The sequence below is a fragment of the Tachyglossus aculeatus genome, chromosome 17 (assembly GCF_015852505.1).
Source record: "Tachyglossus aculeatus isolate mTacAcu1 chromosome 17, mTacAcu1.pri, whole genome shotgun sequence".
Taxonomy (NCBI): Eukaryota; Metazoa; Chordata; class Mammalia; order Monotremata; family Tachyglossidae; genus Tachyglossus; species Tachyglossus aculeatus.
The window spans coordinates 42,694,803-42,718,799 of NC_052082.1; the positions used below are offsets into that span (position 1 = coordinate 42,694,803).

The 23,997-nt window shown below is 46.9% G+C and overlaps 1 protein-coding gene across 3 annotated transcripts in view; it reads left to right on the forward strand.

Moving 5' to 3' along the window:
* The window catches only part of ACACA (acetyl-CoA carboxylase alpha), a 270,884-nt gene that overhangs the window by 82,422 nt on the left and 164,465 nt on the right, over positions 1-23,997 (forward strand). For all 3 annotated transcript variants that reach the window (XM_038758869.1, XM_038758870.1, XM_038758871.1), the window contains 5 exons: positions 748-872; positions 13,095-13,208; positions 14,911-15,024; positions 16,146-16,235; positions 17,529-17,647. In XM_038758869.1, the coding sequence (XP_038614797.1) occupies positions 748-872; positions 13,095-13,208; positions 14,911-15,024; positions 16,146-16,235; positions 17,529-17,647 (562 nt within the window). The remainder of the gene's footprint in view (positions 1-747; positions 873-13,094; positions 13,209-14,910; positions 15,025-16,145; positions 16,236-17,528; positions 17,648-23,997) is intronic.

Genomic DNA, 23,997 nt, shown 5'->3' on the forward strand with positions numbered 1-23,997 from the left:
ATAATAATAATAATGGCATTTGTTAAGCGCTTACTATGTGCAAAGCACTGTTCTAAGCGCTGGGGGGGATACAAGGTGATCAGGTTGTCCCATGTGAGGCTCACAGTCAATCCCCATTTTACAGATGAGGTAACTGAGGCGCAGAGAAGTTAAGTGACTTGCCCAAAGGCACACAGCAGACATGTGGCAGAGGCGGGATTGGAACCCATGACCTCGGACTCCAAAGCCTGGGCTCTTTCCACTGAGCCACGCTGCTTCTCATAAAAGAAGCCAAAGAAGCGATCCTTATTATTAGAAGGAAAATTGGAGATGATGTTAGGTGCATCCTATATATTAAGGGCAGTGTCAAAGAGGGCAAAATTACGTGGCTTCTTGGGGCAGCAGAGACAAAATACTGATTGGATGGAGTATTGGTGTGATCTAGTAAACGGTATCTCTTATTTCCGATGTGGGAAAACCGGAATTTGGGGTTTAGCCATATATCTTTCTGAACGTTGGCAGTGAATCGATCGTCATGATCATGAAAGCCCTAAAATGACAGATAATCCTCCTCTTCCAACCTTCCTCCTTGCCCCATTACAGCTTTACAAGAACCTTAATTTTCACTGAAAGTTTGGGCTCCACCACTCATCCCTCCTCCACCCCCAGCTTGTCCTCACTGTATGGAATGTGCAGGCCACATTATTCCCATATCAAACACATCCAAGAAGAAGTCAGACTAGAATGCTTCTTTGTTCATTCCTACAGGTCACTATGACAAGTGTGTGTTTGCCCTTCGGGAGGAGAACAAGAGTGACATGAACACTGTGCTGAATTACATCTTCTCCCACGCTCAGGTCACCAAGAAGAACCTGCTGGTCACGATGCTCATTGTGAGTCCGGTCGCTTGGGATACGGGAGTCTACAAAAGGGGGATTTCCTGCTTCTGGTGTCCTTTGCGTGTCAGTGGTCCAGGAGGGGCTTGGTTGTTGGATGGGTCCAGCTTCCCGGACAACCTCCAGTCCAGGGACTCCTATCCCGTTTATTGTATCTTGTCAGTTTATTGCTACGTGGTACTCTCCCAAGCGCTTAGTACAGTGCTCGTCACACCGTAAGCGCTCAATAAATGCAATTGAATTAAATCCCTGGCCCGAAGGGACTGCTCCAGGCTGGGCTCATTCTAGCAGCGACGACGATTCCGCCGATTACAACCGACGCGGAGGTGGCTAGCAGAAAGGACGATCTTGCTACTGTCTACCGGGAGGCAGGTCGAGACCACGGACTTGGCCAGAGAGCCACCCCCAACCAAGGGGTAATAAATAACAACAGTAATAATAATCGTGGTTTTCGTTAAGCGCTTACTGTGTGCCAGGCACCTAGGTGGGGGGATACAAGCGAATCAGGTTGGACGCAGTCCCCGGTCACCGTCTCAGTCCCCATTTTACAGACTAGGTAACCGAGGCACAGAGAAGTGAAGCGAATCGCCCACGGTCGCACGGCAGACAAGTGGCAGAGCCGGGATTAGAACCCACAGCCTTCCGACTCTCCAGCCCGTGCTGTTTCCAGCCCGCCCCGCTGTTCGCAGTAATGGCTTGATTGCTAACAGAGAGCTGTTCTGCTTTAGAATGGAGGCTGAAAGGAGAGGGAAAAAGTTGGAGAAGTGGCCAAAAACAATTAGTGTGTTGGCTTTTGAAAGGAGAAAGGAGAAGTCCTCCTAGATGCTTCATACCAACTCCTACTTGTTTCCTCCCCAGCACCGAACACAGTGCTCAGCCCTCAGGCAGGGCTCAATAAATACCATGGGTTGATTGTGTGAAAACGCTTTTAATTTCCTCTTCACTGTGAGCACTGGAAGGTCAGCCGGTGATTTGAGACTATTTTAAGCAGAAAGGGCAGGTGGAGCTTTTCCAGCCCTTTGGTTGGGGCTCCTTTTGACCTTCTTAATCAAGCCATGGAAATGAGTGTTGTTTCCTATTCCCAGGATTTAAAAAAAAGAAAAGAGGATGTACCTGGCCTCATGCAAAGCAGTCAGTGGGCCGTAGATCGTATTTATTGAGTGCTTACTGTGTTCAGAGCACTGTACTAAGCACTTGGGGGAGAGCACGCTGTAGCAATCAACAGGCACGTTCCCTGCCCCCAACAAGCTTACAAATGTATTTTATTCCGCCTGTCCTTTTGCGATTTATTTTCAAGGGAATTTGAGACTTTGGCGTAACTCAGAGCAGTCACTCCAGGTAGATTTTTTTGTGATACCCCCCGCCCCCGGTCCCTTAACCCACTGAAAGGGAGAGTGGGTCACTGATAAATGTAGGTGAGAATCAATCAAGAAGCAGCTTTAGTGGCTAGAGCACGAGCCGGGGAATCAGAAGGTCGTAGGTTCTAATCCTGCCTCCGCCACTTGTCTGCTGTGTCACCTTGGGCAAATCACTTCGCTTCTCTGGGCCTCAGTTCCCTCGCCCGTAAAACGGGGATAAAGACCGTGAACCCTAAGCGGGACGGGGACTGTGTCCAACCTGATTATCTTGTATCTACCCCAGCACTTAAAACAGTTCCCGGAACATAAGAAGTGCTTAACAAATGCCAAAATTATGTATTATTATTATTATTATTATTATTATTATTATTATTATTATCATCGGTGGATAAATAGAATGGAATGGAGCTAATGACTTTTGGAAACTGTTTTCGAGGTTCCCTGAACGTGAGTTCCAACTCCTGAAACTTCTTAGTTGACTTTCCTCAAAGCCACAGAGAGGGGAATTCTGTCCCTCAGTTCCCTCATCTGTGAAATGGGCAGTAATACTGTGAGCTCTGTGGACTGTGTCCAACCGGAGTAGCTTGTATCTACCCAAGTGCTTAGTACAGTGCCTGGCGCTTAGTAAGCACTTAACAAATACCATTTTTTTAAACAAAATTATGTGGCATCCAGGGAACTAAACTACTTTAGTTGAACTTACCGTATCTCATGAGTTTACCAGGCTCAGAGTTATGCTTTGGAAGAGAAATTCGGACCACTAAGAATCTACACCATCAAAGCAAAAGGAAGCTGAATCTACCTTCAGGGAAGTCCGTTCTGAAGGAGGTTTTCTTTCCTCCAGTATGAGTTAAAACCTCCTTTTTGATTGACATCCAACAGCCCAGCCCTATCAGTCGACCACCTAACTTGTTAGAGCAGATTAAAATATTTTAGTACTACCATTTTCTTATGATAAATCCAAGTACCTAGACGTCTAGCGTTTGGGGGGAGCGGAAAAGGAACGGGTATGTGTGTTGGGAGGGGAGGGATTCCATTACTTGACTTTTCATATTTTAATCTCCTAAAACAATGTATTTCAGGAAGAGGGGGATATTATCCATCAAAACTTTGCAATGCTTTTCTATTATGTAAATGGGAAGAGAAGAACTGCCTGAGAGTTCAGGTATTTTTAAAAATGGAAGAAATTAGAAGTCTTCCGTGAGGAAGGTGGGAAGACTTTCTGGTGAGGTAGGGGTGGGGAGGAAGTGGGAAACAATACTAATTTGGATCTAACATAGGTTGAGAATTGAGTTCTTAGGAAGCTAATTATGGGGTGCCTCCATTTTATTACGATTAATTTTTTTTAAAGGCACCCCAGCCCCCTACTACTAAAAATAGATCCAAAGCCCAGAACCCTTGGAGCAGCAGAAGAGTAATGATCACGCAAGACTGTCGCTGGGTTTCTTAAATTCTAATTTGTAAGATATAGGGGCCCAGCTCTCTCCTTTTGCGGAGTGATTGTAAGTAACGCTTGCCTTAAGAATCTCATTATTGGAACACGGAGCCATATTTCCTCTGAGAATTCTGGAGTAGCTTTGAGCCGGGGCTGTTCATTTCTCAAGTAATCACGCTGGTGTGATGGAGAGAGAAAATGGCAGCTGTTCGGAGCTCAGGCCTTCAATTTTCTTCAGAGTCCAGTCACTCAAGTGTGTAATTACACGGGTGTTGCCGCAGAGATGTTGGGCCCTGTCAGAGAACTGGTTTGAGGCTCTTGCTTTTCGCTTTGGCCAGGCAGGACAGGAAGAAGGCAACGGAGCCGTGACTGGCCGCCGTCTGTTCATTTCTCTCCTTAGCTTTTTCGACTCCGTTGTCCAGAACGCTTCTCGCTTTCACGGATGGGACTGAAACTTTCTTTCCGACTAGACAAGCGATTGGTGGCGAGGCGCCATCTCTGCTAGACCTGGGAGGAATGGGGAGGGGAGGCGGACAGGAAAGTTACTGCTTAGGGGGTTGGTGATGGTACAGTGCTGTTTGGGTTTTGTGTTTGTCTTTTCCGGTGGGATTTGTCCCCTCGTTAGTTTTTTGGAAAGGTCTGTGGTGCTTTGTTTTTGAAGAGTACTTCTGTCACCCTCATTTCTACCTTAAAGATTTAGGAACTGAGCTAACCCAAGTTTCCGTTCGCAGCCACCTACCAAGTGGCAGGGTGAAGCGTGGGTGAGACCGTAGAAGTTCTCTCTTTTCCTTTGGTACGCTGGACCCCATGAGAATCTGGTCTTTGCTCGTCTGTACATGCCCTTCGACACGTGTCAGTAGCGTGTCAGTTGGGGTCCCTCAGACAGACTCCTTCATCTTTTGAAGGTCTTTTGCGGCATCCGTGCGTCCCATCGCGGATAGCATCTGATTAAAACTCCCTTCTCGTCTTGCCTCTTTCAATCCCGTCCCCCCGGGCGTGTTGCTTTCTGCCTTCTCCGTTCCTCCCTCCGTTGCCTCTTCTTCCTGATTGATGGGCTCGTTCCGTGCCCAGTCTCCGCTCTCCAGAAGCAGTGATGTAGAAGGCGGGCTATGCTGGGTGAAACGACTTCTGGGTCTTCAGGGCTTAGGAGGAGAGGATCGAGGAAAGCTGCCGCATAGAGTGCTCCCGGGGGTCTTCCGGACATCTCCGTGGCGAGCCGGTAGAGCTACTCCGTGGCGAGGCCACCCCTTTGCCGGTTGGTGTTTAGTAACTCCTTTACAGGTTCAGAACTATCCAGTTAATGCGACCTCCTAATCTCTTTCTGGCCAGAGGGCAAGGTAATGAGTGGAACGCTTAAACGCTGGTCTTTGCCAAATGTCCTCCTAGCCAGAAACGGCAGGCCGTCCCCGAAGGCGGAAAGAATGCCAGGTCGTCGTTAAACTTGTTCCAAAACTGCCTCTTGTTCCTTAAGGACGGGCCGGTGGGAAAGTTTAGCGATCGGAGCAGTAAGGCACTTTGACCCCAGTTCTTGGCTTAAGCCGGGGGTGCCTTACAGCGGTGAAGAAGCGGTAAAAGATCAAACGTGAGAAATGACAAAGTAGAGGAGATCTTCCTCTTAATCCGGCTAGCGAGTTTCTTTGGATGGAATCGCCTCCCTCGGCCGCTCCCCGCTAGGACTGCGGTTTTCCCTCCCTCAGCTTGGATGTGGGAATGCTGTGCAATGGAAGTGTTTCAAGTCAAACCTCCTCCTGGATATTGCCGTGCAGATGAGCCTTTGACTTTTACTTCACCCGGGAGCACTGGAAACGCTGATCCATCACCGAGGAGCTTCCTCCCTAAGATTATTAGAGAAGCAGCGTGGCTCAGTGGAAAGAGCCCGGGCTTGGGAGTCGGAGGTCGTGGGTTCGAATCCCGGCTCTGCCACTTGTCAGCTGTGTGACCTTGGGCAAGTCACTTCACTTCTCTGTGCCTCAGTTCCCTCATCTGTAAAATGGGGATGAAGACCGTGAGCCCCCCGTGGGACAACCTGATCACCTCATATCCCCCCCAGCACTTAGAACAGTGCTTTGCACATAGTAAGCGCTTAACAAATACCATTATTATTATGATTATTATTATTATCCTCCTACCATTGGTGAATGGTGGACAGTTTGGGACCCAGTGCTGTGAGAAATGTGTCCAAAGAAGAGTGGTAGAGAAAGGGGTCTTCCGGTGACTTATAAATCAACTAGAATGTACTAGGAGATAGGCCTGTGCCAATTAGCCGGGGGACATCCCCGGCATGGCAGCTGGGGCATCCGATTCAGTCTGGATGCTGGGAATGGTTCTTTTACTGGTGAAGCAGTAACTTACCTTGATGGCGTAGAACGAGTCATTCTCTTGTTGATTCTGAATTCCGTTCCCAGTAACATCCAGAGTCCTGGATCCTGGAACTAGATTTGGGTTCCTCTGGGGGCTGGGGCTCTGCTAGTTATCCCTTATGTTTGTCCGTGGGGCTATCGCTTAATGTGCTTATTAAGTTTCTGCAGACCTAGAAAGTGCTCCATGGCTTCCTAGAGCCAGGCCAAAAATGCAAGTATGAAATTGCCACATATACATCGGTCTCAATTTGTGCTAAATAACGACTTTCACCTTGGCCTGCAGAGTTATGCAAGTGCCCTGTTGTCCCATAGCCAGCTGGTAGGCTCTTTCAATACACTTCTTTATCCCAATCCACCCACTGGGCTTCAGTCTAAAGGATATCGGCATTTCCTGACCTTGTTACGTTGCTTAGGGCATTTGACAATGATGCCGGGCAGTCTGATTGCCCAACTGAATCTCAACACCAGAAGCGACTCTGGTTTGGATTAGGGGGTTCTCGTTGACTTGCACTTAGGAGGCATTGAACATTTCAGGGTCCAGTCCACGGGAACCTCAAATAAACATAATAAAAAAATAGATTGTCTGCATCCAAAACCAGCATTTTAATGTTATCCGGGCAGGAAAACCTTAAATATCCTTAAATGTGCCTGATTTGTTCTGGGTTTGTCACCTGCTGAAGGAGCCAGAACACGAAGGTGTATATTTAGGTGTGCATTAGTCCCCTACTTCTCTTTTCTTAGTCTATATAGCCTGACCCAAGCAACCAGAGAAGGGGAAGGCTGCTTGCCTCTTAAAAGCATGGCTTACTGGAAAGACCCTGGACCCAGGAGTTTGAGGACCTGGGTTCTAATCCCGGCTCCACCACTTGTCTGCTGTGTGACCTTGGGCCAGTCACTTCACTTCTCTGTGCCCCGGTTCCTGCCTTAGCTGTCGAGTCGACTCCGACCCACCGTGACTCCATAGACACAGCTCTGTCCGTGACATGGCGAAACAAACAAACAAAAAAGAACCTAAACGAGCAGGATAAAACTCTCAGAACATTGTGGCCAAAGGAGCATTTTCATCCTCCCTCCAGTTTAGCTAGGGCTGGTTCAGAGTCCGGTGGTTAAGCCTCGTGGCCTAATGGGTAGAGCACAGTCCCGGGTGTCAGAAGGTCATGGGTTCTAATCCATGCCCTCAGCAGCGGCCTGCCCCTCTTAAGGCACTTTGACCCCAGTCCTTGGTTTAAGGTGGGGGAGCCTTAAAGTGGTGAAGAAGCTGTAAAAGACCTTAGACCAAACCTCAGAGCCCCTTGCAGTCTGTTTCCTTCCCCTAGGGAGCCGTCTCATTCGATGGCTATTCCCTCCCGATGTCCTCGTCCCTTGGCGGGAATAACTTCCAGAGCAGCTCCTAATCTCACTCGAGCACGTAGTGAAAAGGAAGACTGGGGAGAGCATCGCTCACTCCCAGAGAGTCCTTGAATTCCTCTTATCTTACCTTCAAGGCCCATTATGTTGGAGGAAGTCAGTACAGGATCACCCTCATCCTTGGGATCACCTGTCCTCCAGGCACATGGATAGTAATAATAATAATTGCGGTATTTGTTAAGCGCTTACTATGTGCCAGGCACTGTACTACGCACTGGGGCAGATACAAGTCAGTCGGGTTGGACACAGTCCCTGTCCCACATAGGGCTCACAGTCTCAATCACCATTTTACAGATGAGGCACGGAAAAGTAAAGTGACTTGCCCAAGGTCATACAGCAGAGAAGCGGCGGAGCCGGGATTAGAACCCATGTCCTTTGACTCCCAAGCCCAGGCTCTTGCCACTAAGCCGCGCTGCTTCTCTACTAAACATAATAATACAATGAATGGAAATGAAAAAATAAAATATAAACAGTAAATATGCACCCCAGATCAGTCAGTCATATTGAGCGCTTAATAATAATTATAATAATGGTATTTGTTAAGCGCTTAACTATATGCCAAGTAGTGTTCTAAGTGCTGGGGAGATTCAAGGTAATCAGGTTGTCCCACGGGGGGCTCACAGTCTTAATCCCCATTTTGCAGATGAGGGGACTGAGGCACAGAGAAGTTGTGACGCAGCTGACAAGTGGCGGAACCGGGATTTGAACCCCTGACCTCTGACTCCCAAGCCCGAGCTCTTTCCCCTGAGCCACGCTTACCGTGTGCAAAGCACTGTGCTAAGCACTTGGGCTTAGCAGCTAGATTGTTGTACCCTTCTAAAGATTTAGAAGTTGGGAAGGTAGACGTGGTATAAGCAGCGTGGCTCAGTGGAAAGAGCCCGGGCTTTGGAGTCAGAGGTCATGGGTTCGAATCCCAGCTCCTCCACGTGTCTGCTGTGTGACCTGGGGCAAGTCACTTCACTTCTCTGCGCCTCAGTTCCCTCATCTGGAAAAGGGGGATGAAGACTGTGAGCCCCCGCCATGGGATAACCTGATCACCTTGTAACTTCCCCAGAGATTAAAACAGTGCTTTGCACATAGTAAGCGCTTAACAAATGCCATTATTATTATTATTATTATTATTATTTTTGGGAGGCTGGGAGGGAGACCAGGAAGCTGGCAACCCCCTGAGCCTTAGATCTGGGGAGGCTGAATTGCTCACCTTCTGCTCACCGCCCGGCTTAGCAAGAGTTCGGACTTGGCTCCCATAGAGTCTGGTGAGGGAGAGGAGGTTTTCCGGGAAAACTGATGGGAGGGAATCTCCGGAGGCGAGAGCAAATTGGTAAAGGAGGAGTCAGTTAACGGAGAACCTTGAAGCTGTTCGTCAGGAGCTTTTGTCGTTCGCAAGAAGGGATGGCGAGCCATTGGAAATTTTTGAGGTCGGGAGTGATAATAATAATAATAATGGCATTTATTAGGCGCTTACTATGTGCAAAGCACCGTACTAAGCGCTGGGGAGATTACAAGGAGACCAGGTTGTCCCACGGGTGGCTCACAGTCTTAATCCCCATTTTCCAGATGAGGGAACTGAGGCCCAGAGAAGTTAAGTGACTTGCCCAAAGTCACACAGCTGACAGTTGGGAGAGCCGGGATTTGAACCCATGACCCCCTGGCTCCAAAGCCCGGGCTCTTTTCCACGGAGCCACGTTCCAGAATGACTGTGGTGCAGGCGAAGGGAGGAAATGTTAGAGGCAGGGGTGTTAGTCAGGAAACTAGTGCAGTAAAACAGCTGGGAGTTGATGAGAGCCTGAACCAAGGTGGAAAGTGTAAAAGGGGAGAGGACGGGGTGGATCCGGCCTCTCTGGTCGAGAAAGAACTGGCAAGATCTAATCAATCGATCATATTTATTGAGCGCTTACTGTGTGCAGAGCACTGTGCTAAGTGCTTGGGAAGGACAAGTTGGCAACATATAGAGATGGTCCCTACCCAACAGTGGGCTCACAGTCTGAAAGGGGGAGATGGAGAACAAAACCAAACATACTAACAAAATAAAATAAATAGAATAGATATGTACAAGCAAAATAAATAGAGTAATAAATATGTACAAACATATATACAGGTGCTGTGGGGAAGGGAAGGAGGTAAGATGGGGGGATGGAGAGGGGGACGAGGGGGAGAGGACGGAAGGGGCTCAGTCTGGGAAGGCCTCCTGGAGGAGGTGAGCTCTCAGTAGGGCCTCTCTAGAGCCAGGCTGAATACAGGAGTTAAATGAGAGAGGCAGCTAGGGCCGAGTGTTTGTGGCAGAGAACGAGAGAGAATGTAGGATGACCAAGAGGTAGAGTAAGTTAGGAAAGAGGATAGAGTTTACAGGGAAAGGTGAGTTCAGGTTAGGACGTGTTAACTTTGAGGTGTGGCTCCATCAGCCAACTGGAGATAATAATAATAATAATAATAATGATGGCATTTATTAAGCGCTTACTATGTGCAAAGCACTGTTCTAAGCGCTGAGATGTCCCAAAGGTATGTGGAACTGTGAGATTATAGAGCAGGTGAGAAATCAGGGATGGCGATCTCGGCTTGGGGGTCATCTGCATCAAAGTGATAGCTGGACCTGAGTCCGGGACAGAAGATGAGCCTCCCAAGAGGAGCGGAGCGGCCTAGTGGAAAAAGCATCGCCCGAGAGTCAGAAGACCTGGATTTTAATCCCAGATCCACCACGTGCCTGTTGTGTGACCTTGGGCAAGTCACTTAACTTCTCTGCGCTTGTTACCTCATCCGCAAAATGGGGATTCAATACCTGTTCTTCATCTTACTTAGAGTGTTAGTCCTCTGTGGGACGGTGCATCCGACATGATTATCTTGTGTTTTCCTCAGCTGTTAGGACAATGCTCGACACGTAGTAAGTGCTTAACAAATGTCATTATTATTATTATTATCGTTGCTGTTGTTATTACGAGTGAATGAAAAGAAGAATTAAGGGCCCAGAATTAAGACCTCAGGGACATCCATAGTTAAACCCACCTGGGCCTCCTGAAGAGGAAAATAGTCAGTTCTGTTATTTGTATTCGTTCAATCGTAGTTATTGAGCATTTACTGTGTGCAGAGCACTGTACTAAGCGCTTGGGAAGTCCAAGTTGGCAACATATAGAGATGGTCCCTACCCAACAGTGGGCTCACAGTCTAGAAGGGGGAGACAGAGAACAAAACAAAACATATTAACAAAATAAAATAAATAGAATACATACAAGTAAAATAAATAAGTAGGGTAATAAATATGTAAAAAACATAGATACAGGTGCTTTGGTTTATTTCTTTTGTATTGTATTTATTATTTGTAGTTTATTATTTATGTTCCCTCCCAGAGAAGCAGCGTGGCTCAGTGGAAAGAGCCTGGGCTTTGGAGTGAGAGGTCATGGGTTCAAATCCCGGCTCCGCCATCTGTCAGCTGTGTGACTTTGGGCAAGTCACTTAACTTCTCTATGCCTCAGTTCCCTCATCTGTAAAATGGGGATTAAGACTGTGAGCCCCCCATGGGACAACCTGATCACCTTGTAAGCTCTCCAGCGCTTAGAACAGTGCTTTGCACATAGTAAGCGCTTAATGAATGCTATCATTATTATTATTATCTGTTGTAATAATCCAACTTGTTTATTTTATTTTTAAAGGACGAGTATCTTGCATCACGTTAGGTGGAGAAGGGAGCAAGGGGTCCTTAGGCTGCTCCATTTCTGTCCTGGAGCTAGCTAGCTTGTTAATTTTCAGAAATTTCTCATCCTCCGGCTATTAATGGAGCACAGACTTGTATTGTAGCCCGGGATGGGCTGACCTGCTGTTTACAGGGATCAGGGGCTGAAGAAAGCAGAAATGACAGGATGTTCAGTCTATCCTGAGTGGCCAGCAGAAGAGCCGTGAAGAGGGAAAGAACTGTTTCCGTTTTGATTTCCATCTCACTGTGGTGCACTCCATTCTGCCTCCAGCCCCACTTATTTCCTCGTCTTCGGCTATTTCCCATGTACCTCAGTAATCTCCTGTATTTGTATGTTACTCATCAGAATCCAGCAGAGAACAAGACTCTTCTATATCCCTTTCCCTTCTTCTTCTCCTCTTGTAATCCTCGGGTAGGAGGAAAATCATTTTCCTCTCATGGTCTGTGTCCACCTGTTCAGCAGCAACAAGGATTCAGATTTCCTTTCTCAAAGCTGTTGCCTTTTTAGAGATGAGTGACTCTTGCGCTTTACCCTTTACATCCTTGTACAGCTGAGGGCAATAATTGCCCAACAGCGATCTGAAAAGTCTACATGATCCTGCGTGAGCAGGCTCCTCATAAAGATTGGGAATCAGATACCTCCAAACCGGCTTTTGGGAGGCATTTTGGAGGAAATGGAAAATGTTGAAGTTTTGCTCCTTGTCCGTTGAAGTGCATTCCTTTGTTCTCTGGGAATCGGTTGGGAGTCCCAAGAAAGTAAATACCTATCTTCCTCCAAAACTGAGATTTTTAGGCATTTCTTACCTTCTGCGGCAAAGGGGCTCCCAAAGTGGACACGGTTCAGTTTAAAGAGGAGAATCTCCGGCGAAAGGTGAGAAAAGACTGCAGCAAAATGAAGCTTTAACTGAGAGGGCTCTGTTTCTCCTACTACCACACTCGAGGCAGGAAGAACAAAAAGGTCTCGAGGTTGAAAGACAACTCTTTCAAACAAGAGGAAAGAGAAATGACTCCAAACAAATGTATATTTAGCTCAATGTAGGATTTAAGTGGTGGCATTTACTGCTACAAGTAGCTTAGTAAAATTCAAAAAGAACAAAGGCATTTCCGTGAACTGCATCTGAATTACACTCGCTTGGATGAAATTACTCAGAAAATAGATGGATTTAGAGGAAAACAACCGATCTCCAGCTGGAGTCCAGAAGGGAGAGTCCTCCTTCCATGGTAATAATATCACATAATTGGATTGACATGTGATGGGGATATATATTTTTTTTTCCTTGGAGGAGAAAGGACACAATTCTACACAGGCTACAGAATGGGGCTAAGACTTGGTTTTCTGCTGGCTAGGTAGGACTGATCAAGTTCAGAGATGGCCGAGTCTGGGGACCGATCACCGCTGGATGCGAATCACTAGGCGTGGGGCCATGTATTAGTTGTTTAGGGGTTCAAAATGAATAATTAGCTCCTGTTTCTGTTTTGTGTCCTTCTGGGAGGTTGAACATTTGGTTTTCAAAAAATGCAAACTACCGTTGAGAGGGTTTCCTTTCCCTTTATGTTGCCCGGCTTCCGAGATGGGGAGAGAGCAGGAGGTCCCCATGTATTTGAAACCTCTTAAAACTTTGAGACACCATCTGTTGTTGCTTGCCCTAAATCCCCACATTTCGTCTCTGAAGGTTTCTTTGGCGTGTTAGGAGTGCGGAGCTCCGTTATGAAGAAACGCGTTTAGGAGACCGATTCTGAATGAATAGTGGCGATAGGTCCTTTCCCTCCCGGTGCTAGACTTCCCTTTGGGCTGCCATTAGCCACATTGTTAGGGATAAAATAGCAGCGAGTTACGATTCCAGCTGTGTTTGTTTTTTTCCTATTTCCCTCCCTCCCCTCGACCCCGCAAAGCCAGTTGGCCGTTTGGATCACATTTAACTTACATTTGGTCGTGGGTGTGTGTTTTTGTTTTTTACTTCTTTTGGCCGTCAGGACCAGTTGTGTGGCCGGGATCCCACCCTGACCGATGAACTGCTGAACATCCTCACCGAGCTGACCCAGCTCAGCAAGACCACCAATGCCAAAGTGGCCCTGCGAGCCCGACAGGTAGGGCCCTTCTCTGTCCACGGCAAGGAGAGGGTGGAGTCCTTGGGGCGGAGTGTCCCAGATCCAATAAACTCTGAAAATTCGGGTTGGCCTGCAAAGGCCGTGCAGTTCTCCTCGCCTGTTTCATTACCCCAGAACAAATGTCTCCGTGCCGCCCTCTTTAAGGCAGAGGGAAAGGATTATCATCGAGCCATAAGACTAGAACGGCGTGGCCTCGTGGACACAACCCAGGCTTGGGCGTCTGAAGGGCCTGGGGTCTAATCCTGGCTCCACCACTTGTCTACTGTGTGACCTTGGGCAAGTCCCTTCACCTCTCTGTACCTCAGTTCCCTCATCTGTACAATGGGGATTAAGACCGTGTCCAACCCAGTTAGCCTGTGTCTAGAAGAGTGCCTGGCACACAGTAAATACTTAACAAATGCCATTATTCTAGAGAAGCAGCGTGGCTCAGTGGAGAGAGCACGGGCTTTGGAGTCAGAGGTCTTGGGTTCAAATCCCGCCTCCGCCACTTGTCAGCTGTGTGACTTTGGGCAAGTCACTTAACTTCTCTGGGCCTCAGTTAACTCATCGGTAAAATGGGGATTAAGACTGTGAGCCCCCCCGTGGGACAGCCTGATCACCTCGTAACCTCCCCAGCGCTTAGAACAGTGCTTTGCACGTAGTAAGTGCTTAACAAATACCATAATTATTATTATTAGTATTATCCACAATTATCAATGCTGGTGGTTGGTCCGCACTCCCAAACAGCTCTATGGGTACAAGCAGGCTGCAGTAGAGAAAGAGAAACCCAGAGAAGGGGCCATTTCAAATATTTCTAAGGCAGCCTAGAAGCAGCGGGGTCCCCCCTTCCCGATATGAACTTAAAATAGTTTTCACGTATGGAAAACAGAAGGACAGTGGAAATGAATCTCCAGCTCTTGCAGTCAGAGCAACCCCAGAGAAGTCCAGTTAGCTTTCCTCCCGGCCCTCATTTCCATTCCAAAAGCTTTCAGCGGGAAAGCCGAGATTTGGCGGTCCCTTTGTGTTGGAGGACATGGGCATTGAAAATGAAGGAGCATTTGAAGCTGCTCAGTGACCTTCTGCTTTCTGTGGAATTGTATCCATGTCACTGAACTACTCAGAGTTATTGAACCTCTCAGTGACCTGCTGAGGGTATTCAAGTCCCACCGTGTCAGTTTGTTGTTCTGTGACACTGCTCGCGCTCTTTCCACCCCTCGCGTATGTCGGTGTTGCTTTTTGACGCCACATCCTGGGTGCGGGGAACTGGTGCCGGGAGGGCTTCTCTTCGGGACCTCTCTTTACCTCAGAGCTGCAAAAGGCTCACTCTGTTGCTGCTGCTGCCGCCCTCCCCACAGCTGCTCTCTGCCAGCCCCGATTTCCAATTAACAGCTAGTCATGCAGTCCCCAAGACTAGCAGCTTTGCAATGGTAAATCACATGCGCTGATGGAACTTGATTGAAGCCGTCTCCTTCCCCATGGGGAACGGCCCACCGTGTAAATCACGGCGACAGACAACCCGATATTCAGGAGTTGGCGGCGTCGGTTGGCCGTTACAGAGCCCAGAAGTTTGCGCCCCTCGGTTTCCAGTCGAGTTTTTCTTGGGCACAGCGTGCTTCCGAGTATACCGCGTATTTGCTGCCCGTGAATCATAGCTGCCTCACGTGGGCCCGGAACTCATGGCTTGCTCTGCCTCTCATTTCAGGTTCTAATAGCCTCCCACTTACCGTCCTACGAACTGCGTCATAACCAAGTGGAGTCCATCTTTCTGTCCGCGATTGACATGTACGGACACCAGTTCTGCATCGAGAACCTGCAGGTAACTCCCGGCCTCTTTTTCAGTTCGCCACCCACCCCGCCTTTTACCACAGAATTGGTTCCGATTCTTTTCGGTCTCAAGCGTTACAGGCGGCACAAGCACCACGTCTTAGGTCCGTGTGCGCTCCCGTCAAAACGCTGTTATAATGGCGTTGGTTGGAAAATGTAACTATCTCGGCAGAAAGTTCACGTTGAAATTTCCACCTCTGGGGCAGCTTTCCAAACCTACTTTCCAGTGGCGGGTCTAATGGTTTCTGACACTTAGACCAGGGATAGGCATAGACATTTTAAACTCCTGAAGGTAAAATCTTTCCTTAGTAAGTGTAGGATGCCCTTGTTAAGATTTCAGTAAAATAGTCCTCTTAACACAAAACTGGGCAGGGATTTGAATTGCTCTATTAATCTGCTTGGGAACACCTTGGGCTTCCCCTCTCTAGCAGAGAAAAACCTGGGTTATCCCCTAGCCCCCGGGAAGAAGGGTAAAGGAAAGCATAAGGCTCCGTAAGGAAGGCATTTTGCGACTGCATTAGGCAAAGAAAACAAAAATGAGTGTTTGTTTAGCGAGGGGGGAAAAAATGCCTAAACCGTCACACATTTGTCCTGTTTGTGATTGCCTTCCAAAGTCCCTTCTTCAGCCAAAGGATTGCGACTGAGGTTTTTATTTTTTGTTTGTTTTCAATGGTCTTTGGTAAGCGCTTACTCTGTGCCAGGCACTGTACTAAGCACTGGGATAGATGCAGTGTAATCAGGTTGGACACAGTCCCTGTCTCTCATGGGCCTCACAGTCTCAGTCCCCCTTTTATAGATGAGGTGGCTGAGGCCCAGAGAAGTTAAGTGACATGCCCAAGGTCACACAGCAGACAAGTGGCAGAGCTGGGTTTAGAACCCAGGTCCTTCCGACTCCCAGGCGTGTGCTGTAGCCACTAGGCCATGCTGCTTCTCCTTAAAAAGGGGTTTGTCCACCTTTTTAAATTAGTATTTAATGGGACATTGAAGTGATTCACCTGCCATTATGGTTTCAACAATATTGAAGAGGTTACCACCATTAGAGCAAGTTTATCTAGGCAATCTAGAAAACATATTTAACTCATTAAATAAATTCAACTCATCTTTATCTCCTAGAAACTTATCTTGTCTGAAACATCCATTTTTGATGTCCTCCCAAATTTCTTCTACCACAGTAACCAGGTGGTGAGAATGGCAGCTCTGGAGGTATGTTTGCATTGTCAAGTTACATCATCAAGCTCACCTCTGTTTCTAGCTGATTTTCTTCACTCTATTCAACCCTGACTTTGGGATTCTTTGGAGTATCTTACCCCTATATCCCTGACTTTGGGATTAAATTGCAGTATTTATCAGTCTCAGATCACCTGATCCCTATTGCTTATGCATAAATCACAGCCTCAAATTCAGATCAGTGGGAAACAGCTGCTAGGGTTCACTGATTGCCTGCTTTCCCAAAAATGGAAACTCCTCCTTTATTAGAATGAAGTAACGTTTCATGTGTGTAGTGAGAATCAGAAAATGAAAGAAGAATAGGTGTGGCCAGGATTTGGAGGTAGTCAAATGCTCAGCCAGTGCTCAAAGTGGAGTATTTTTTACTCTGGCAATAAAGATGTGATGGGAGGGAGATCTTAAACCTCTTGATGTTTCTAGGAGTAACAACCTGTTATTTTGGGTAGCTCAGTTGAAGCTCCAGAACATATACAGCAGGTTTCGAGGGTTACTTTTGAATATTTGGAACAGATCACAAGAGATCTTGCCGAGCAAGGGCCAGAAGTCTCCAGGGCCCCCATCTTCTATAGGTTATTTGTAATGTCAATGATGCAGATCCCTGCTTGTCTGTCTGGTAGGATGTTCACCCAGAGAGTAATGCTGTCTGAGACAGGTTCTGAGACGGTTCTTGCTTAGTGTATCGTTCCTTCTAAAGGACCGAAAATGGGCAAGGCACTGTTTAGAACATGTCATTCCGAATTGCCTTGTTTGGATTTTGGAGACTCTAAATGATCCGAGGAAGGCACAGTTTCATTCCACGGAAGGGTGAGGAACTAGGGGGCCAAAATCGGAATGTTGAAACCCCAGTGAGTCCATTCCCCTTTTCGTCAGAGCTCCGTGGGTGGTTTGAGCGAGTTTACCCGGAGACTGCGCATCTTCGTTTTCAATCTTATCTTCTTTTGCAGTGTCGATTGCCTTTTCAGTGTTTTGTTTGTGAGTAACTGAAGTTCGCTTCGTCCTCCAGCTTCAGGGCTTTTGGTGGGAACCCGGTCTTCACTGAAATGGTGAAGTGAATTTCCCCCTTGGGTAATGTTCCACGAGGGAGAGTTTATGGTTCGTTTAAAATGGTTCACCATCAGAGGAAGTAGCAAGCAGACGTTGGATTTTGTTCCCATGAGACGCTTTCGCAAGTGAGGGCTTGCCAATGAAAGAAGAGACACCGAAATAACTTGACAGGCTTCTCGTTTATTACCAGCCCCTGCAACTCTCTGTTGGTTACTTTTTGACCAGGTATATGTCCGAAGGGCTTATATCGCCTATGAGCTCAACAGTGTACAGCATCGTCAGCTGAAGGACAACACGTGCGTGGTGGAATTTCAATTCATGCTTCCTACATCCCATCCAAATAGGTGAGTTGGAATTTGCATTCCAGGCAGAGTCCCCAGGGGGAAAGATGGGAGATTAAACAAGGGACCCAGATAAGCTTTCCAGTTCCTTTTGGGAGGGGAGAGAAGGTTGAAAGAAAATGAAACCTCTTCTTGGGACCAGAGAGAGCTGCAACATCGCCTAATTAAAATTAAAGTTCTGCGTTACCCCTTTCTTGTTGGTACCTAAGTGTACGCGCTGAGGAGCGCACCAGTTTTCCAGATTTTACTTTTTAGGAGCCACTTTAGTTTTAGGAACCGGGAATCTCCTTTAATCATCAAGAGCTCAGTTTCTTCGTAACGTAGGAAAGAAATCTCGTTTTGTCAGGGTTGTAGGTCCCCTCCGTAGTTTCTCGTAGGCTTTCTTCCTTTTCTGAAATTTGTACCGTGGGACTAGATTATGGCTCATCTTTCCTCAAAAAACACCTCGAAAATTGAAAACAGAAGTCCACTGTAAAACCCACGTTGGTTTAAAAGGCAGCCCCAAAAGTACTGTACCCCAGGAAGAAAGTTTTCAAATAAAGATTATATTCTGTACTGCTCGTCCCTTCCCAAGCCCATTAAAAATGGAATGAACTGAAGGATTCTTTTTTTTTTCCCCACTCCCTTTCCCCTGTTCATCTCAGACCAATTGTAGCTTCAAAATAGAAATAATAGAAACTCATTATCTTTAAAGTTTTCAGAAGCAGAAAACACACCCAGGCCCGTCGCCCACGAGAATCTGTCCCCTCCGCCGTTCTTTCTTTTCCGTAAGACCTTCGGAAATGTACCGAAGCCACTCTAAATCTTCCCCCCGGCATCTCTTCTTCGTGGCCGTCAGTCCTTTGCCGTGAATTACAGACTCTCCTGTCTTTGACGATCCCTACAGACATCTGAAATGGGTTTGTTCCGAATTGCCACTTCACCCAAAAGCAGCGGAGACCATCCCAAAGACAAAGAAGTCTGTGCCGAGACTGCTTGGCCACTGGATGCCAGTGTTGATCCAATGTAGGTCAGCAGAAGAGCCCCAGCAAAGTACCGCTTCCCTTTGTCTCCGAACAGCCTTCCCTCCTCTCCCTTAAAAAATACTGTGTTTCTGGGAGAGGAAGGCCTATATACTTGATTTAGCAGGCATCTCGTGGTACATTTGTACCTCTGAGGGTTTCAGAATCTCATTTCCGAGGAACGAATGGATGTCCTTCAGCGAGTGGTTGAGTGCTCATGGCACACATGGGTTCTGCGCTCGCTCTCCTCTCTGTTTCCAGCATGCCTCAAGTAATTGTGCACAAGTGCAACTATATTTAGCGCTCGTAATTCTTTGTGTATTCTCCCTTCCTCCCCACTCCCCGCTCCTTCTTCCTCTGGAGCACGTCTGGCCGCAGATCACTAACTCATGGATGTCAGGCTGCTGCTGAATTTTCTTCACCCCACCTTTCCCCTCTCTCTCTTTCCCCGAGGACCTCTGCCCATTCCAACCTTCTCTAAGAGCAGTTGTGGGCACCCTCCCCGACCTCGCAGTTCTTGATTTCTTTGGTTGGTATGTGATGTTTTTAGCCTGGTAGCTCCCCTCCCCATCGTGAGATTGTGAACACCGTTTGTTGCAGGAGTGGCATCTGCAATGATAGACCCATATTCTTCCCAGCGCTTAGTACCTGGCGTAGCCCATTGTATGCACATCCTGAATTTCGTAGATTGACTCATCTAATGGAGCTGGGTTGCCTTGGCCTGGCAGTGGCATTTGTTAAACGACAATTCCTTTCCCCCGGGAGAGCTGGGTGTTGTTAGAAATCTCCTTCATCCTAGCCACACGCACCCAGGGTTTAGACCTAGACCATTCCTGGCAAGGTTTTGAAACTTCTGGGGTGTTGTCCGCTCTGCCTGAGTATTGCGTAGACCTATCGTATATAACACAGGCAAAGCACCAAGGCCTCGGAGGCCCTCTGAGATCCTTAATAACATTACCACAGCGTGCCGCTAAAAAGTCCCTTCTTGGTAATGTGTAGTGTAATATCGTAGCTAAAGAAATGTGTCTGAATGCAGTTGGAGTGAGCTAAATCTGGCCAACAGGGTCTCCGAAGTGACACTGACAGTTGGTCTTTTAGTTTTTGTGGTTTTTTTTTTAAATGGTATTTGTTAAGCGCTTACTACGTGCAAAGCACTGTTCTAAGCGCTGGGGAGGTTTCAAGATGATTGGGTTGTCCCACGTGGGGCTCACAGTCTTAATCCCCATTTTACAGATGAGGTAACTGAGGCCCAGAGAAGTTAAGTGATGTGCCCAAAGTCACACAGCTGACGGCAGAGCCGGGATTTGAACCCCTGAGCTCTGACTCCAAAGCCCGGGCTCTTTTCACTGTGCCACGCTGCTTCTAGTTCTCCCTTCACTTGCCCGCAGGACTGTTCTAGTTTCCCCTCATTCCCACTGTTTTCCTAGGAAGTAGAAAAAAAAGCTAGTGAATACAGTACCTGATCAGGCTGAAAGGATGTCCCTCTGACGGCAGATTATTTTCAATAAAAATTGTGGCATTTGTTAATCAGTCAATCAGTCCTATTTACTGAGCGTTTACTGTTTTGCAGAGCTTAATTCTTAACTCTTAATTTAAGAGTTCATTGTGTTGAGCACTATTCTGAGCACTAGGGAGGATACAAGATAATCAGGTCAGACAATAGTCCCTGTCCCACAGTATAAGTAGGAAGGAGAACTGGCATTGTTCTCAATAGGATAGTGCATTTAAAGGGTGAGCTGACCCTCACCCTTTAAAGGGTAAGTCTGGTGTGGTCAGAGCACCAGGAGAGCACACAAACCTCCCCCGGAGGCTGCTTGTGAGTGAAGGCTGCCTCAGAAGCAGAGGCGGTCTGCTTCTTTTCAGCATTCCCAGTCGGTGATTACCCCGTCAGACTTCATGGATAACCCTTTTTCACTGTGGTGGGATTTGGGATTACTTGTACCCCAGTTCCCTCACGCTATCTTAGAGAAGCAGTGGGGCTTAGCGGATAGATCCTGGGGCCTGGGACTCAGAAGACCTGCCACATGTCTACTGGGTGACCTTGGCCAAGTCACATAATGTTGCCAATTTGTTGCCAGTTTGCACTTCCCAAGCGCTTAGTACAGTGCTCTGCACACAGTAAGCGCTCAATAAATACGATTGATGATGATGATGATAATGTCTCTGGGCCTCAGTTACCTCATCTGTAAACTGGAGATTAAGACTGTGAGCCCCCCTGTGGGACAGGGACTGGGTCCAACCTGATTAACTTGCGTCTACCCCAGTGCTTAGAACAGTGCTTGGCACATAGTAAGTATCTAACAAGTACCATAATAATAATAATAATTATTAGTATCTGCCTTTCAACTTGACTGGTTGCTCACCTCTTCCTTAGTCCTCAAGTCCTCAAGTCTCTTTTACCAGTTATAGAACAGTGCTTGGCACATAGTAAGTGCTTGACAAATACCATCGTTATTATTATTATTATTACCCTCTCAGGGATTCCATTTTCTGCCAGTCAATGTTTCCATTGGTCATCATCGAATTGTTCCTGCTTGTCATCTATGAGACTCATTAATGCCCTTGAGAATTCAGCTTTCATAGTCTTCTTGGTCTTGATACTCCTGTGATTGGTAAATAATTCTGTTTTGCCCATCTTCTCTGTTAGATTGTAAACTCGTAGGGGACAGGGACTCGGTCTTTTCTTCCATTGTTCTCTCCCAAATGCTTTGGACACCGAAAGCGCTCAATAAATACTATTGATTGAGTTTGGGCAGTGGCTTCCAGCAGTTTTTTTTTCCTTCCTCAGACATGGCAAGGTAGCAGGCTTGATCCAGGTGACACAAACATCTGAGAGATGTATTTGTGTTTTTCTGCCTTTCCCCCAAACCCAGTGCGAAAAGCACCTCGTATTTTAAGTGGACTATAATCCGCAGGCTGTACCTCTTCCTCTTGAACTCTTGCTGTCTTTTTCACCCGTCTAGGATGAGCTGCAGCCTTTGTAAGTATTTGGCTTTTAAGGCGACTGAATGAAATTCCTCAGTCATTTTACGGCCACAGATCCACTTTTCTTGGTGCCTGACTGACTAAAGCAGCTGTTCTGCACTGAGAGAATATTTTGCCTGTACCCACTGTTCCAAGGCCCAATTCATCTTGTCTAAAATTCCATCAGCTCTTTAGTGAGTTCAGCTAGTATTTTCATTGATTAATCCCTGAGCTCAAGTATATTCTCCCTGCCGATTCTCGACAACAACAGCCCTGTTAGGTATTGACTTTCCCTTTCCTCCTCCAATGAGATTTGGGAATTTCAGTTCAGAGGTGGTGTATGTGGGTGAGTTTCCCAGCACACAGACCCGGAGTTATTCATTTTTAGCATTGGTAATGCAGTATCTTGGTAAACTAAAAGGCAGGAGTTGCCAGGGGGAGGGAAAGTCACCCTTGAGGATACTTTAAGATTCCGCAATTCACTGAGAATTTTTTGAAATGCTCAATTTTGGGGTGACTCTGACAGTCTGGGCATTCTCTGAAAACAGATGATTAAAGTTGGCCATTTGTTGTATTTGTTTCCTTGACTGTACATTTTACTCCCACTAGCTAAACCTTTTTGTAAAAGCAGTGGATTATCACAAATACATGCTGTTCATTTGCACATTGCAGTGTGTGTGTGTGTGTGTGTGTGTGTGTGTGTGTGTGTGTGAGTGAAGTCTTCCCAGTTGAATTACTGAAGGGCACTAAATCACAGTCAAGATCAAAATGATTTTACAAGTACGTCCAGTGTTAAACATCTATGTGAGTTATCCATACAACTATAGCTATTAATCTGAGCTTGTGAAAGAGAAAAGCTCAGATCAAAATTGGTGTGGAAATGTAAACGTTTCCTGTTACAACTATATCTTAGCCCACTGTTGGGTAGGGACTGTCTCTATATGTTGCCAACTTGTACTTCCCTAGTGCTTAGTACAGTGCTCTGCACACAGTAACCACTCAATAAATACGACTGATTGATATATTAGTTTAAAATATATATTTGCCAACGACTCCCACCTATGCTTTCGCAGGCCAAAATTCCTGCTGAAGTTAGGTATCTTTGAGGAGCAACATCTTAGCTCCTTTGATTTTTTTTTTTGAACGTGTTCTTTATTTTATATTCTAATTCAAATGCTTTTGAGCCTCATTTTATAATACTAATAATAATAATGATGGCATTTATTAAGCGCTTACTATGTGCAAAGCACTGTTCTAAGCGCTGGGGAGGTTACAAGGTGATTGGGTAGTCCCACAGGGGGCTCACAAACTTCATCCCCATTTTACAGATGAGGGAACTGAGGCCCAGAGAAGTGAAGTGACTTCCCCAAAGTCACAGAGCTGACAATTGGCAGAGCTGGGATTTGAACCCATGACCTCTGACTCCAAAGCCCGGGCTCTTTCCACTGAGCCACGCTGCTTCTTTTTATCACCCCAAAGAGGTGAGCCCTTAATTTCCCACGTGCCGATTATGCTGTGGTTTATGATGGAGATGCTTTCCTTCACTTCCTTAATGGGGAAACCGACTCTGCAGCCACTTTCCTCTCCACGGAGCGGATTGCCAACGAACACTCTTCAAAATTGCTGAGAAGTCTCGCCTTCCATTCCTAGGAACTCTGAACCTTCTATTCCTTCAGATTCAGCCCTTCCTCGTACTAGAAGAGAGGGGGTGGGTGATGAGGCAGCCTGAAGTCATTCCAAGCAACTAGTCTGACTAGTCTGCTTGCCTCCGCCATTTGTGATGCTTTTCCAATTAGATCCAGGCATCCGGCAGAACAGAGAGCATCTCACCACGCTTTAAGGGCTTAGCCAAGTGTCTTCCTGGCTTTTTCACTCCCGCCCGATCTCCGCCGTCGGTGTTATTTTTGGAGGGGCGGGGATTCTCTAGATTTGTAAGATTGGTCATTTGAACTGGTCATTCGGTTACTTGAGCTCCCTCCCTCTCAAGGCAGACGAGGAAGACTAACTGATCCCAGAAGGAAAGGAAAAGCATTTTGCTGTGTGACCTTGGCCAACTCACATAACTTCTCTGGGCCTCAGTTACCTCATCTGTAAAATGGAGATTAAGACTGTGAGCCCCACGTGGGACGGGGCTGCGTCCAACCTGATTAACTTGCATCTGCGTCTCTATAGGTTGCCAATTTGTCCTTCCCAAGCGCTTAGTACAGTGCTCTGCACACAGTAAGCGCTCAATAAATACGATTGAATGAATGAATGAATGAATCTACCCATGGGTTCAGATCCCGGCTCTGTCAAGTGTCAGCTGTGTGACTTTGGGCAAGTCACTTAACTTCTCCTCATCTGTAAAATGGGGATGAAGATTGTGAGCCCCAATTGGGACCACCTGAT